The sequence below is a fragment of the Tachysurus fulvidraco genome, chromosome 20 (genome assembly GCF_022655615.1).
Source record: "Tachysurus fulvidraco isolate hzauxx_2018 chromosome 20, HZAU_PFXX_2.0, whole genome shotgun sequence".
Classification (NCBI taxonomy): domain Eukaryota; kingdom Metazoa; phylum Chordata; class Actinopteri; order Siluriformes; family Bagridae; genus Tachysurus; species Tachysurus fulvidraco.
Window position 1 is genome coordinate 662,909 of NC_062537.1, and position 12,500 is coordinate 675,408.

The window sequence follows — 12,500 nt, forward strand, 5'->3', positions numbered from 1 at the left end:
ATGTTGGCTAGTGTTATATATTATTAGTACTAATACATTGTAGAAAGTGATCTGTACACAGTTTTTACACTACAGTGAGACTCTGAGAAGAAATCCTTCCATGATGTTTGCTGTATTAAATATTTTATGGTGTGTTTAAGTTTCCTGTGTGTCACAGAATCACACCTACTTATTTATTAGTGAATAAAAAACTTCTGTTAAAGGTGGAGCTGAATAACTGGCCACTGAGTGCAAGTATGGAACCCAAACAGGACGTTAATGACAGAAGGAACAATAGTTGTGATTGTGTAAGTGCTGTTTAATCCTATAGCAAACCCCATGACTCGGATTTACACCAGGGGTTTGGTGTAAGGTGAGACCTCATGGATGGAGACCCTCTCTCTCTCTCTCTTACTCACACACACACACACACACACACACACACACACGTGGTCTGCTCACACAAATCTGTAAAATAAGCTCTCTGAGAATTCATTGTTCTCTACATTTCCTTCCCGAGCCCTCTGTAGACTGGACATTGCTGACGTCTCGTGTCTCTCTAATGTCCAACAGTGAGGTCATGGATGTGTTCACGGCTTTATAGTGACACACACACACACACACACACACACACACACACACACACACACACAAAGGAGGCTTGTTTTAGTGAATCAGTTCTCAATGAAAGCTTCACTACAGACTAGAAGCAAAATAAATGGTGTACAGTTCTTAAAGACACCCAACTAATTCATCACATTCAGTGTTCACATTTAACATTTATTTAAATGACCTAGACAGCTAAAAACCGTGTGCTGTCGATCATGTGTAGCCCACAGTCTGCTGCATAAAGCCTGCTTCATTCTGATTTCATGTTTTTACTGACTTTTTATTTACGTTTTCTTTCTCTCTCTCTCTCTCTCTCTCTCTCTGTCTCCCTGTCTCTCTCTTTTCCCCTTGCAGAGGCGTTTGCGGCACCTGAGGAGCATCGCGGCGAGGAACGTTGTGAACAGAAACCACTCTCCGCTACTGGACACATATTTCACACTGCATCTGTGTTCAGACAATCACATCTCTAGAGGTAAAACTCCACCGTGTATTAAATAGCTTTAGCTAATAGCCTGTTAGCTGATAAGCTAAAGGACACTCAGATGATAAACATGTATCTAACATTTTATTAATTCGCTTGAACTTTGAGTTAGTGTGAGATGATTTTCAGAAGAGGAGAGATTGGGAATTTGGGACATAGCCATAGTGTTTAAACACACATGCACGCGCACGCGCACACACACACACACACACACACACACACACACACACACACCTTCTCCCAGGAGAATGTAGGCATTTGGATAGAGAGATATGATAAATGAGGATACAAACAGATTGGAATATGTGATGTTACAGATGTGTAGAGAAACAAATTGACCTTTCTTTATTTCCTGTGTCAGATTTTTACAAGAGCGAGGTGATACAAGACTCTCTGGTGAGTACACTGTGAGATTTGGTGTGTAGGTCACTTTCAAACCCCTTTTCATTAACAGTACACAATCATCTGATTATAAATTGGACATCAGGCTGAAGAGTGTTTACATGGAGCAGAGTTTCAAACACCTGCTGCTTAATTTCAGAATTCAGAACACACACACACACACATACATACACACATACATACATACATACATACATACACACACACACATACACATATATTTACACACACATACACACATACAGTACACAGACACAGACACACACGCACACCATTTCATTTTTGAACTCCACAGGAGACTAAATCTGCAAGCTGGGCTGTTCATGTGAGCTAAATCCTGTCTGTCTTTTTATTTTTTTTAGTTTCCTCACCTCCTTCCTGTTGTTTATACACACACACACACACACACACACACGCACGCACACACACACACACACACACACACACACACACTTCTCCTCACTTTCACCTCTTCAGACCTCTATTGTCTTTTCTACCCTCCAATTTCCTCTGTGTGTCTCTCTCTCTCTCTCTCTCTCTCTCTCTCTGAACTGAACTGGAATAGAAAGTTTTGTTTTTTCACACACAGGATTTTAAATCGGGCAGAAGATATGTTCTGTGTTGGACATGGTTGTGTATAAATCTGTCCTAATGTCTTCTCTATGGGGTCAGAATTGTTTTGTTATTCTTAATAAATACACTATGATCCACAAATAAATATAAAGAGTTTCACAAATATTTTTACAAATTTCACAAAAAGAAATGAAATTCACAAATAAATAAAATGGGATTTGCAAATAAAAAACATATTTATAAATTGTATTTATTTGCGAATGTCTTCCTGCTCATTAGTGAATCGCGTTCTGTGCTTTTGTGGATTTGAAACATTTCTAACGTCAAGACGTGCACAAGAATCCACAAATAGGTGACTCCGCCCACCGTCTGCTCCAGCCAATCGGACAACGGTCTCGTGGTGCTGACCAATCGTGGCACGGTCTACCTCAAACCAATCACGTTCTGATTTACTCGCACTATCACAGTGTAATATGTGCTGCAAAATATGATTAAAAAACAAATAAAAACATTAGTCGCAGATTCGAGCCCAATCTGGTAACCCTGTATGGATTGTAGCAGCACTAAGGGTTAGTTCAGTTCTGCTTTCTATGGAAACGAGTTCAGCATCATCAATGGGTCCAGGGGTGGTGTGAAGAGCGAGTAAATCAGAACGTGATTGGCTGGAGCAGACGGTGGGCGGAGTCACCTATTTGTGGATTCTTGTGCACGTCTTGACGTTAGAAATGTTTCAAATCCACAAAAACACAGAACGCGTTCTGTATGTGTGTGTGTGTGTGTGTGTGTGTGTGTGTAACCAAACTTGCTTCGCAACCTCTGTTTTTTTCCGACGAAGAATAAAGAATATCGAACGTTTTATTGAACGTTCGATATTTTTTATTCGGAAGAAAACAGAGGTTGCGAAGCAAGTTTGGTTGCATTAACAAAGGCACTCGCTCTCTGCTAATCTAGACGTAGGGAGTGACACCCTAACAGCCAATCATGTAACAGTATCATGTAACAGTTTGGTTGCGCCATATCGTCGTCTCGTGCTTCAGTAACCGGCGACTGATGAGCAGAAAATGAGCCTCAGCGAGCGCGGACATTGTAAATAAAACAGGACTGAAAATATACTTGAGTAGTTCAACTGCAAGTATGATTAGAGTAAGAATAAACTGAAGCGCTCCTTTTTTATATTTCTACAGGTTTTATATTACACTGTTACTGTAGTGTATCAGGTTTGTGTTTTATATTACAGATGTGTCTCTACCTCAGGTTTAGTTCTGTTTACTTTAACTTTATTCACCAGAAGGTGAACAGATCGTGAACAGATCGTGAACAGATCGTGAACTTCCCTGCACTAAACTCGCACTAAATTCTCACGTTTCTCTATGTTTATATTCATGAGCGTCGGAAGTAAATACAAAGTGGGCGTGTCCTTTCCCACCCACATACAATGGTTCCGACACCCATGGATCTCAGGAAGCAGCAGCGTGGTCAATGCTGTAGGTAAAACACGGAATGGAGTTTAATTTATTCGGGAATTCCTCAAGCAGAATGGATTCGACTGGCGGCGCTCTGAAAAGTAATAAAAAGACATATGGGCTGAATATAGACGGTAAAAGTGGGTGGGTCTAATATTATTGGTCTTAAAAAGTGGGTGTGTCCTGTCCCACCCACATATAATGGTTCCGACGCTCATGTTTATATTTAACACTTTACACTATTTTATTACACTTTATTAAGCATTTCTTACATTTTCTTTCATTTTACACCTTAAATGTTGAGATAATTGAATAATCATTGTGTCTTTAGACTCATGTTTACATTATAATAATTTAGTTTTCCGGGTTGTCGACATTTCTGTCTTAATATTCTGATCAGAGGAAGGTTCAAATAAAAAGGTTTAAATGTGTAAGATTTTTCTCCTGGTCCTTATTTTAAATGGGTCATAAAAAATATCAATAATTATCGATATCGACTGATATGAAGCACTGATATCTTGATACAGTTTTCAGCCGTATCGCCCAGCCCTATACATAATGTGTGTGTGTGTGTGTGTGTGTGTGTGTGTAGAACCCGACATGGCGCAGTTTGGACTTTGCTATGCTGCCGGACATGTTGGACACGTCTGTGTCGTGTTTTGTAGTCCGGATTTGGGGAGGACGAGAAGAACAGTACCAACTGCTGATCGAATGGAAAGTGAACTTGGATGGTCTGAGATACACCGGCCCACAAGTACGAGGGAGAGATGGATGGATGGATGGAGGGAGGGAGGGAGGGAGGGAGGGAGAGAGATGTACAGATTGAATGAATTCTATTCTGTCTCTATCTGCATTATTTTTTTTCCTCTCACACTTGTCTCACTCTCAGATCCGCTCTCGGTGTCCTAATGAGATCATCTTTGGTCTGAATGATGGTTACTATGCAGCAGATATGGATCAGAAGGTAACTCCTCACCTGGTGTGAGTGTAGTCGTCAGTGTGAATGTGGTGTCGAGGTTCCTCTGAATCTCTCTCTCTCTCTCTCTCTCTCTCTCTCTCTTTCTGTGTTCAGGAGAACTCTGAGAGGAAGAAGAACTTGTTATTGCAGGTGGACCAGAGCTCTGTGAGAAATTCATACAGTGTCTTCTCCCTGCTCAGGTACAGCCACTGATTCACAGATGATCTCGCCTCACCCTTTATACACCCTGTTTATGACACTTCTGTGAAGTCCTTATAGAGCTCACAGTTAGTAGACTGTCTAATAGATTACATGTCCAATATTGTTGGAATGTGTACTGCTGGAACTCTCTCCTCCACTAGATGGCAGTGTTGTACTTTAACACGGCTGAACTCAAGAAAGTAACAGCGCTCTCTCTCTGGCACACACACACACACACACACACACACTCACACACACACACACACAATTAAAAACATACATATGCACACACACACACACACACACACAAATACATTGCTTCACTTTGCTTCACAAATGTGCAGGTGAGCTCTTGTTTTGTGGAATGCCCCCCCCCCAGCCCTGTCTCACACACTCTTTCTCTCCAAACACCCCCCCACACACACACACACAGCTTCTTTCTCTTTTGGTGACACTGCTCTCTAGTCTGTAATGTTGGTTGTGTGTATGGTAACACGAGGAAGCTCTGATTGAGGGTCTGTACAGAACATTGGGTTTACTTTGATTTGCACACTCAAAATACACACACACACACAAAGAGATTTGGACAATAAAAAAGAGAAAGTAATGGATGGAGAGAGAAGGAAAGAGAGTGAGATGTGTGTGTGTGGTAACATGAGGAAGCCCTGATTGAGGGTCTGTACATTATATCGACTTTAGTTTAATTTGCACATTCAAAGCCCCCCAACATACACAAAAAAGAGAGTGTTTGTGTGTGTGTGTGTGATTACTTACTTGTCGTTTTCGCTCAGTGAGACGCTCGACAGAGAAGCGAACGAGACGACTCGTTAAATAAAATACGCTCGTTTCCTCTTCGTGTGTGATTTACGCTCTGTCACTGAGGGATCATGGGATACTAGTGGCTTGGCGCTGAACTCACTCCGGCACTGAGCGCTGTGTGTATGTATGTGTGTGTGTGTGTGTTTCCCTCACTTTATGGGAACATCATATCTGTATGTAAAAAGCACACCGAGATTACACACAACTCTTGTTTCCTCATCACTGGGGTGGAATAACAGAGTAGATGAACAGAACACATGATGTTTATACGTGCAAAATAAATAACGATGTTTCTGTCTCCATCCCTGCAGTGATTATTCCTCATATCCCCAAGTTCCTCTCTCACCACAGAACATAAAGTATGTACTGATTATCCATTTACTGTTTTTAAAAGAGATTTGTTTAAGTGACTCGTCTGCTGAGCGAGTCCCTGTGAACGAGCCGTTACTATAGAAACGATAAGGTATCGGTTATCAAATCTGTGATGTGAAGCTGCTTTACTGTCAGAGCTGCTGTTAGAGAGAATTCATCATCACATGACCACCAGTCAGAGTCCAGAACTCCGCAAAAGACGCTTTACTGCTTGTGTGTGTGTGTGTGTGTGTGTGTGTGTGTGTTAGTATTGAGATCATAATTGAGTTCAGGTTGGGGGTTTCGGCACTCTGGTGCTCTTTGATCTGCTCCTGACAGCTGTGTTTCTGCTCTTTAGGAGCAGAGTGGAGATCCTCTCCGCTTTAACAAGGCCTTTGATCTCGTTAAGCCTCTCATCTGTCTTTCCTCTCTCCATCTCTCCATCTTTCTCTTTTTTGGAACATGTTAAGTGCATTCTTTCTTTACAGCCCAAAAGAGTGCATCAGACGTGCGTCTGCACCGTAGCGTTCACCCTGATCCTTTCTGTGTTCTGTAGTTTCCGTAGCTGTGTGATGTCACCAAAACCGTTCTGCTGCGTGAGAATGTAAATAAACCGCCGAGCGAGGTCGATGAACACGGCGACTAAAGTGTTAGGGATTAGTAATCAGTGCTGGTTTAGTAGCGTTGAGTCTGAGCAACTTGTGTAGGTTTGTGTTCGTCCTAGCAGACTGATTAGCCCAGCGTCTGTGTGTGGCTGAATTACAAGGACTGTAAGTGTTTCAGCTGTCAGACTGTATGTTCTGTTTGCTCTGAAGGTAAGAAATAGAGCCAGACAGATTGAAATAGATTTATTTACATTAGAGGAGCTGAGCCGAGGCTGCAGTAAAGGCACCGCCTCACTCGGTCACGTGTTTTAGTCGTGTTGTGAGCGGAGACTCGCAGCAGTTACAGTTTGATTGGAGCTCCATATCTTTGTGTTTAGTGGCTGTTTTACTGTATAAACTAGTGTAAAGCTTCACTGAGTAAAACATGACATAAAAGTATCATAGTGGCATTAATCCTGAACAACAGAAAGAACACGACGGCGGCCAGAAGCTCAGACCGTGGCGTTACGGATACAAGGCTTGGGTTAGTGCAGCTTGTTGCCCACTTCACGCCCAGGACAAAAGGGGCAGTATGGGTTAGATACCCTGGGATAGGATACTGAGCCCAGATAGGCTTTAATACATTGTTCTCAGCTGCTGTAGCAATCTAGGGCTGATGTGTTTTCACGAGTGCAGGCGAATCGTTCAGAACGACTTCCTGTAGCACTTCCTGTTTTACCTCCTACTGCATGGCCATTATTTAACTTGACATCTGTTAGGGAGGTGTGTGAAGGAATGTGTGAAGGTCTGAAAAATTCTCATACAGTACTGAAGCATAGAGGTGTGTGTGTGTTGGGGGGGGGTATTTTTCTTATATATTGCTCTTCAGGTCACTTGCTGTGCAGGGAGCAGATGTTTAGTTAGTCAGACTTTAAGCAACTTGGTGTGTAGGTACTCAGGAATTGATCATTTATTCTCTTCTCTCTCGTGTGTGTGTGTGTGTGCGTGTGTGTATTTAACATGTGATTTATACACACACAGAGTGATTATTAAGCTACAGGGGAAAACCCATGCAGCCTGTTGGTGTGTTTAGCCTAATCACAGCGAGGCTGAACGCAGGATTAAGCTCCCGTGTTTGTTTAAGTCTTAGTGTTTAAAGGCTACACGACAAGAGAAACCTGAGTTACACTGAAAAACACAGTAGTGCTTTTAGGGAAGACAGAACATGTTTCATACACACACACATTATTAGGACAATTTTTGCACACTAATATTGGATAATTTTGGACAATCCTATTTTCCTCTATCCATTTGTTCACCAAATGAAATAAAGTATCTTGTTTCCATGGTTACAGTCACTGATCCACTGCCGTTACCCTGCTAGCTAGAAATAGAAAGTCAGTTAAGCAGCAGTTGCTCAGTTCAGCTAATTAGTTTGTCCACTTCTCGTTAGTTCTGATTTGGGACGGAGCCCGCTGTTGTTTTCTCTCTGCCTTGTTGTCGACGGTCACGTCTCAGCTGAACGGTAGCCGAGTGAAACGCACAATAATGATCTTCTGACCGCTTCTCATAAGTGTGTGTGTGTGTGTACGTAGTTCAGCACGTGTTCGACGTTTTCCTGATGTGTGTATAACTCTGATGAAGAACAGACCATATTCTGTGTTCCAGATGTTCCCTCCGTTCTTACGTCTCTCTTTTACTTTGTTTGATTCTCTTTCATAACACAAACAAGACTGATTATTTATTTGGCTAATAGAAAGATAAACACAACCCCGGATGTGTGTGTGTGTGTGTGTGTGTGTGTGTGTGTGTGTGTGTGTGCGCTTGCACTTGTTCCAGCTGCTCTGGGTTAAATTAATCCATGTATAAGGTCACGGAGTTAATGTGTCTCAGTGTTTACTGCTCTGTTTTTCTCCTCGACTGAAAGTAGACATGAAAAAATTATTACTGAACGACTAAACAGAATCACAAAGGTCAAACACACACACACACACACACACACACACACACACACACACACATACATATGCCCCCTTTTACTGTAACTGATAGAAAAGCACAGATGCCATTCTTTGACTCTGAAGTGCAATCGTTATCCTCCGGAGGCTGTTTTGTTTCAGGTGTTTGTGTTTGAGTGTTTGTTTATTTGTGTTTGAAGTCTCGTTTCCGTGCAAGCGCTCACGTCCGCTTCTGATTGGCTGATAAGCTGCAGAAATGCGTGAAATATGATACGTGCCCGTCAGATGGTTCAGGCGATACGAAAGCCGATGTCTACAATCACTGCATCTCGCCGTCTGAGTCAGGAGGAGTGAGAGCACCCAAATGTGTCAGAGCGTTAATGAGCAAAGAGATTAAAAAAAAAAAAAGGGAAAACAACATTTCTGATGAAAGAGATAAAGAAAAAGATTTAATTTTACAAAGAGATGCCTTTTAAATTCCCTTTTTTTAAAGGGATTAAAACAAGAAAAATGTGGAAGGACAGCGAGTGGGAGAGACTGGAAGGAAGACAGAAAAATGAATGGATGCTGATGATGTAGCTGTAAAGAGATGCTTGTAAAATGTTGAATAATACAGAAATGTACACAGTTGTTAATCTTCTCTCTCTGTAGACTTCACACGGCTCAGAAGGCCATAAAACAGACGCAGGTCACGGTCCAGAAAATCGGGAAAGAGATCGAGGAGAAGCTCAGAACCACAGCAGCTTGTACAGAACGGGTAAGAGGAACACGCACGCACACACACACACACGCGCGCGCACTCATACACACGTGTACACACACACACACACACACACACAGTGTAATTCCCCTGGTTTTCATATGATGATAAAGTACACACACTTTAATATGTAGCCTGCGTGTGGAATGGGTTAGGATTTAGATAGCTAGACTGTGTGTTGTGTGTGTGTGTGTTGTACAGATCCTTATAAATATGTCACTAAAATCCTCCAGCAGTCGGTCTCTTGTGTTTGGGAGGATTTAGCGGAGTTTAAAACAAAATCTCCCACGTCTGCGGTTCTGCACTCTGGGTAACAAACGGCAGGAAAATGGATAATAAAAGGAAAGAGAGAAAGTCAAAACAGCAAGAAGGGAAAAAGGGAAAGAAAAAAAGTTAAAAAAAAAAAAAAAGAAGAGGTTTAGTCAAAAGATATAGGAAAAGGCCAAAGAGAAAAGAAGGAGAAAGGGAAAAAAAAAGAAACATGAGTGAAGTGAAAAGAAAAGGAAGGAAAGAACAGGTGAAAGCTCTGACCTGTGTGTCAGGTTTCTGGAATCTTCTACATTAGTGAATACTTTTGAATGTTAGGTCAAAGATTTAGATTTGAGCTGCAGCTCACGATGACTGTGTGAAGTGTGAAGAGCGAGTCGGAGCTCCTCAGTGTGTTCACGATCACTGTGCATAAATATTGTACACTTCCACTGAAAGCTCATGGCCAGAGAACGTTCTGTTCAGGGTTAGTCATCCTGCATGTGTTCAGTTAGTGTGTGAACAGTACCTTCCTTACGCTTGTGTGTGTGTCGTGCCAGTGGTGTCAGTGTTTAGCACGCGAGTGTGTGTCACGGACGCTGTGTGTATCAGGGCTGATGGAGGCTCTATCACTTGTATACTGATAAGGAGCACAGCATCTTCACTTTGATCCTCATGACCATCATCGACTTATCTTAATCACAATCTTCATCACTGTTGTCTTCATCAACACAGATGAAAGAGCTCAGAGTGAAGAAACAACTTTCTCTCTCTCTTTCTCTGTAGAAGAAGGAGCGTGAGTGTATGCAGTTGCGTATCGGTGTGTTACGGAGTGAGGTGGAGAGACAGAGGAAAGCTCTGCTGAGAGAGAAGGAGACACTGCAGAAAGAGACAGCACTACTTCAAAAGAAAGGTACACACACACACACACACACACACACACACACACACACGTGTATGGCCAGGGATTTTCCTGAGTCAGCTCAATCACACATTAGTACAGATGTGACACGTGCACGCATCCTGCTTATCCTGATACTCGTCCAAACGATCCTAGAGTCCTGGTGTCATTTTAACAAGGAAAAGTTTAGAAACAGTTGCAGATGAATACTCTTACTACCCCCAGGTGATTACGTTCCTGTACCAGTAATAAGGTGTACAATTTACTCCCCTTATTTACTTCCTAACGTGTTCCATAAACAACAGAAAAAGTAACTGTAATGAAAGTGTGTGCCGTACACATCCCTGTAGACCAGCGGTTACTATAGAAGTGCAATATCATCATATGCAGCTTCTTTACTGTCAGAGCTGCTGCAGCTTCTTTACTGTCAGAGCTGCTGTAACAGAGAGTTAATGAACATCTGATGACTTGTGGGTGTAAATGTGGACCCCGGTTGGACCCCCGTGTTACCTGGCCATGCTAAGCAGTGGTATAAACCAGGTACAAGCCTGGGATCATGTGCTACACTGCCCTCGCGCCAGGCCTCCAAAGTCCCCAGGTATAAATCAGATTGATCATCTGTGGTTTGGGCAGTAGTATAAACTGTATCGCTGGTCATGTGACCTGGTCATGTGACCTGATTACGGTCTAAAGTTAAAGGATTTGTTTATTCAGAAGGTAACACACACTTACAATACGCTCTTGTTTAGAATCCATTCATCATCGCCTGCTGCCATTCAACATAATCCTCTTCTGTGTGTGTGGGTGTGTGAGAGAGAGATTGATTGATGTTGGCAGGATGTTTGACCACAAGGGCTGGGCTCCATTATCTAGAACACACACACACACACACACACACGCACACAGTCAACGATATGATGATGATTCAGCAGACTAACATCCCACAATGCATTGTGTTTGTGGATGTATTTAAGTGTCTGACAAATTGGGTCTAGTAAACTCTGAGAGACTGAACAGCCTGTCTTGACTAGCTCTGACACACACACACACACACACACACACACACACACACAGTAAGAATGCAGTCATTATGGGGCCCCAGTACACCTGCCACTATCTCCAGATGTTTTACAAATGTAAAGTGAACGTGTAAAAAATGATCATAAGAAAATGGTTAAGAACTCAAACACAGTAACAGGCATCATCACACACCACATAACTAGTGTTCACTGTAACCAACACGACTCTGGATGTTAGTGGACACCAGAAACTGCTCGAAGATAAGAGACACTGGAGGTTCTGGTACGTAGGGAACAGAGAACTGTAGCTAAAGAGAAAGACGAGAAAATACAGTTCTGTTGTCAATTTTATGGAGTGATGACATCATCAAAAAGTGGACAGTTTGTCTCATAACCTGTGTATACACTTCTGTGTGTGTGTGTATGTGTGTGTGTGTGTGTGCGTGCGTGCGTGTGTGTATGTCCATCATAGAAACTGTGTCAGTGTTGACGTGCTCAGACATTCCAAATCTGCTAAACACACCCCTCCACACACACACACACACACACACACACACACACACACACACCCCTCCACACACACACACACACACACAGTGCTTTGATGCTATAAGGGTAGAATGTTGATGCAGTTACAGATGGATAAAGCTGTAAAACACACTGTTATAGATTATCAGTTATGTTAGTGTGTCTGTGTTTCATCTGATAGAGAAGTGTGTGTGTGTGTGTGTGTGTTCCAGGGGAGGCATACAGATGTAAACAGCAGACTCTGGACTTGGAGCGAGACTCTCTCACTGATCTACAAAAGGAAAGCACTGCTAAAAGGTCAAAAACTACACTGTTACTCTGATAATATCACTCTCCATTACCCTGTACTACAGAATCCCTCACTCTGTATCTCTCTTTCAATATCACTCTCATTCCCTTTCTGTTACTCATCACCCTGTATCACCCTGTATCACCCTGTATCGCCCTGTATCGCCCTGTATCGCCCCGTATCGCCCCGTATCGCCCCGTATCGCCCCGTATCGCCCCGTATCGCCCCGTATCGCCCCGTATCGCCCTGTATCGCCCTGTATCGCCCTGTATCGCCCTGTATCGCTCTGTATCGCCCTGTATCGCCCTGTATCACCCTGTATCACTCTGTATCGCCCTGTATCACCCTGTATCACTCTCCTTCATACTGCATCACTTTT

At 42.6% G+C, this 12,500-nt stretch overlaps 1 protein-coding gene across 8 annotated transcripts in view; it reads left to right on the forward strand.

Annotated features, from left to right (window-relative positions):
• uvrag (UV radiation resistance associated gene) overlaps positions 1–12,500 on the forward strand; it is a 48,654-nt gene that overhangs the window by 6,146 nt on the left and 30,008 nt on the right. For 5 of the 8 annotated variants that reach the window (XM_047804819.1, XM_027158481.2, XM_047804820.1 and 2 more), the window contains 9 exons: positions 943–1,060; positions 1,431–1,465; positions 4,100–4,261; positions 4,397–4,471; positions 4,580–4,665; positions 5,797–5,844; positions 9,030–9,135; positions 10,171–10,297; positions 12,045–12,129. In XM_047804819.1, the coding sequence (XP_047660775.1) occupies positions 943–1,060; positions 1,431–1,465; positions 4,100–4,261; positions 4,397–4,471; positions 4,580–4,665; positions 5,797–5,844; positions 9,030–9,135; positions 10,171–10,297; positions 12,045–12,129 (842 nt within the window). Of the gene's footprint in view, positions 1–942; positions 1,061–1,430; positions 1,466–3,050; positions 3,188–4,099; positions 4,262–4,396; positions 4,472–4,579; positions 4,666–5,796; positions 5,845–9,029; positions 9,136–10,170; positions 10,298–12,044; positions 12,130–12,500 lie in introns of those variants that run through there. The other 3 variants (XM_027158482.2, XM_027158483.2, XM_027158486.2) reach the window with 3 other exon arrangements.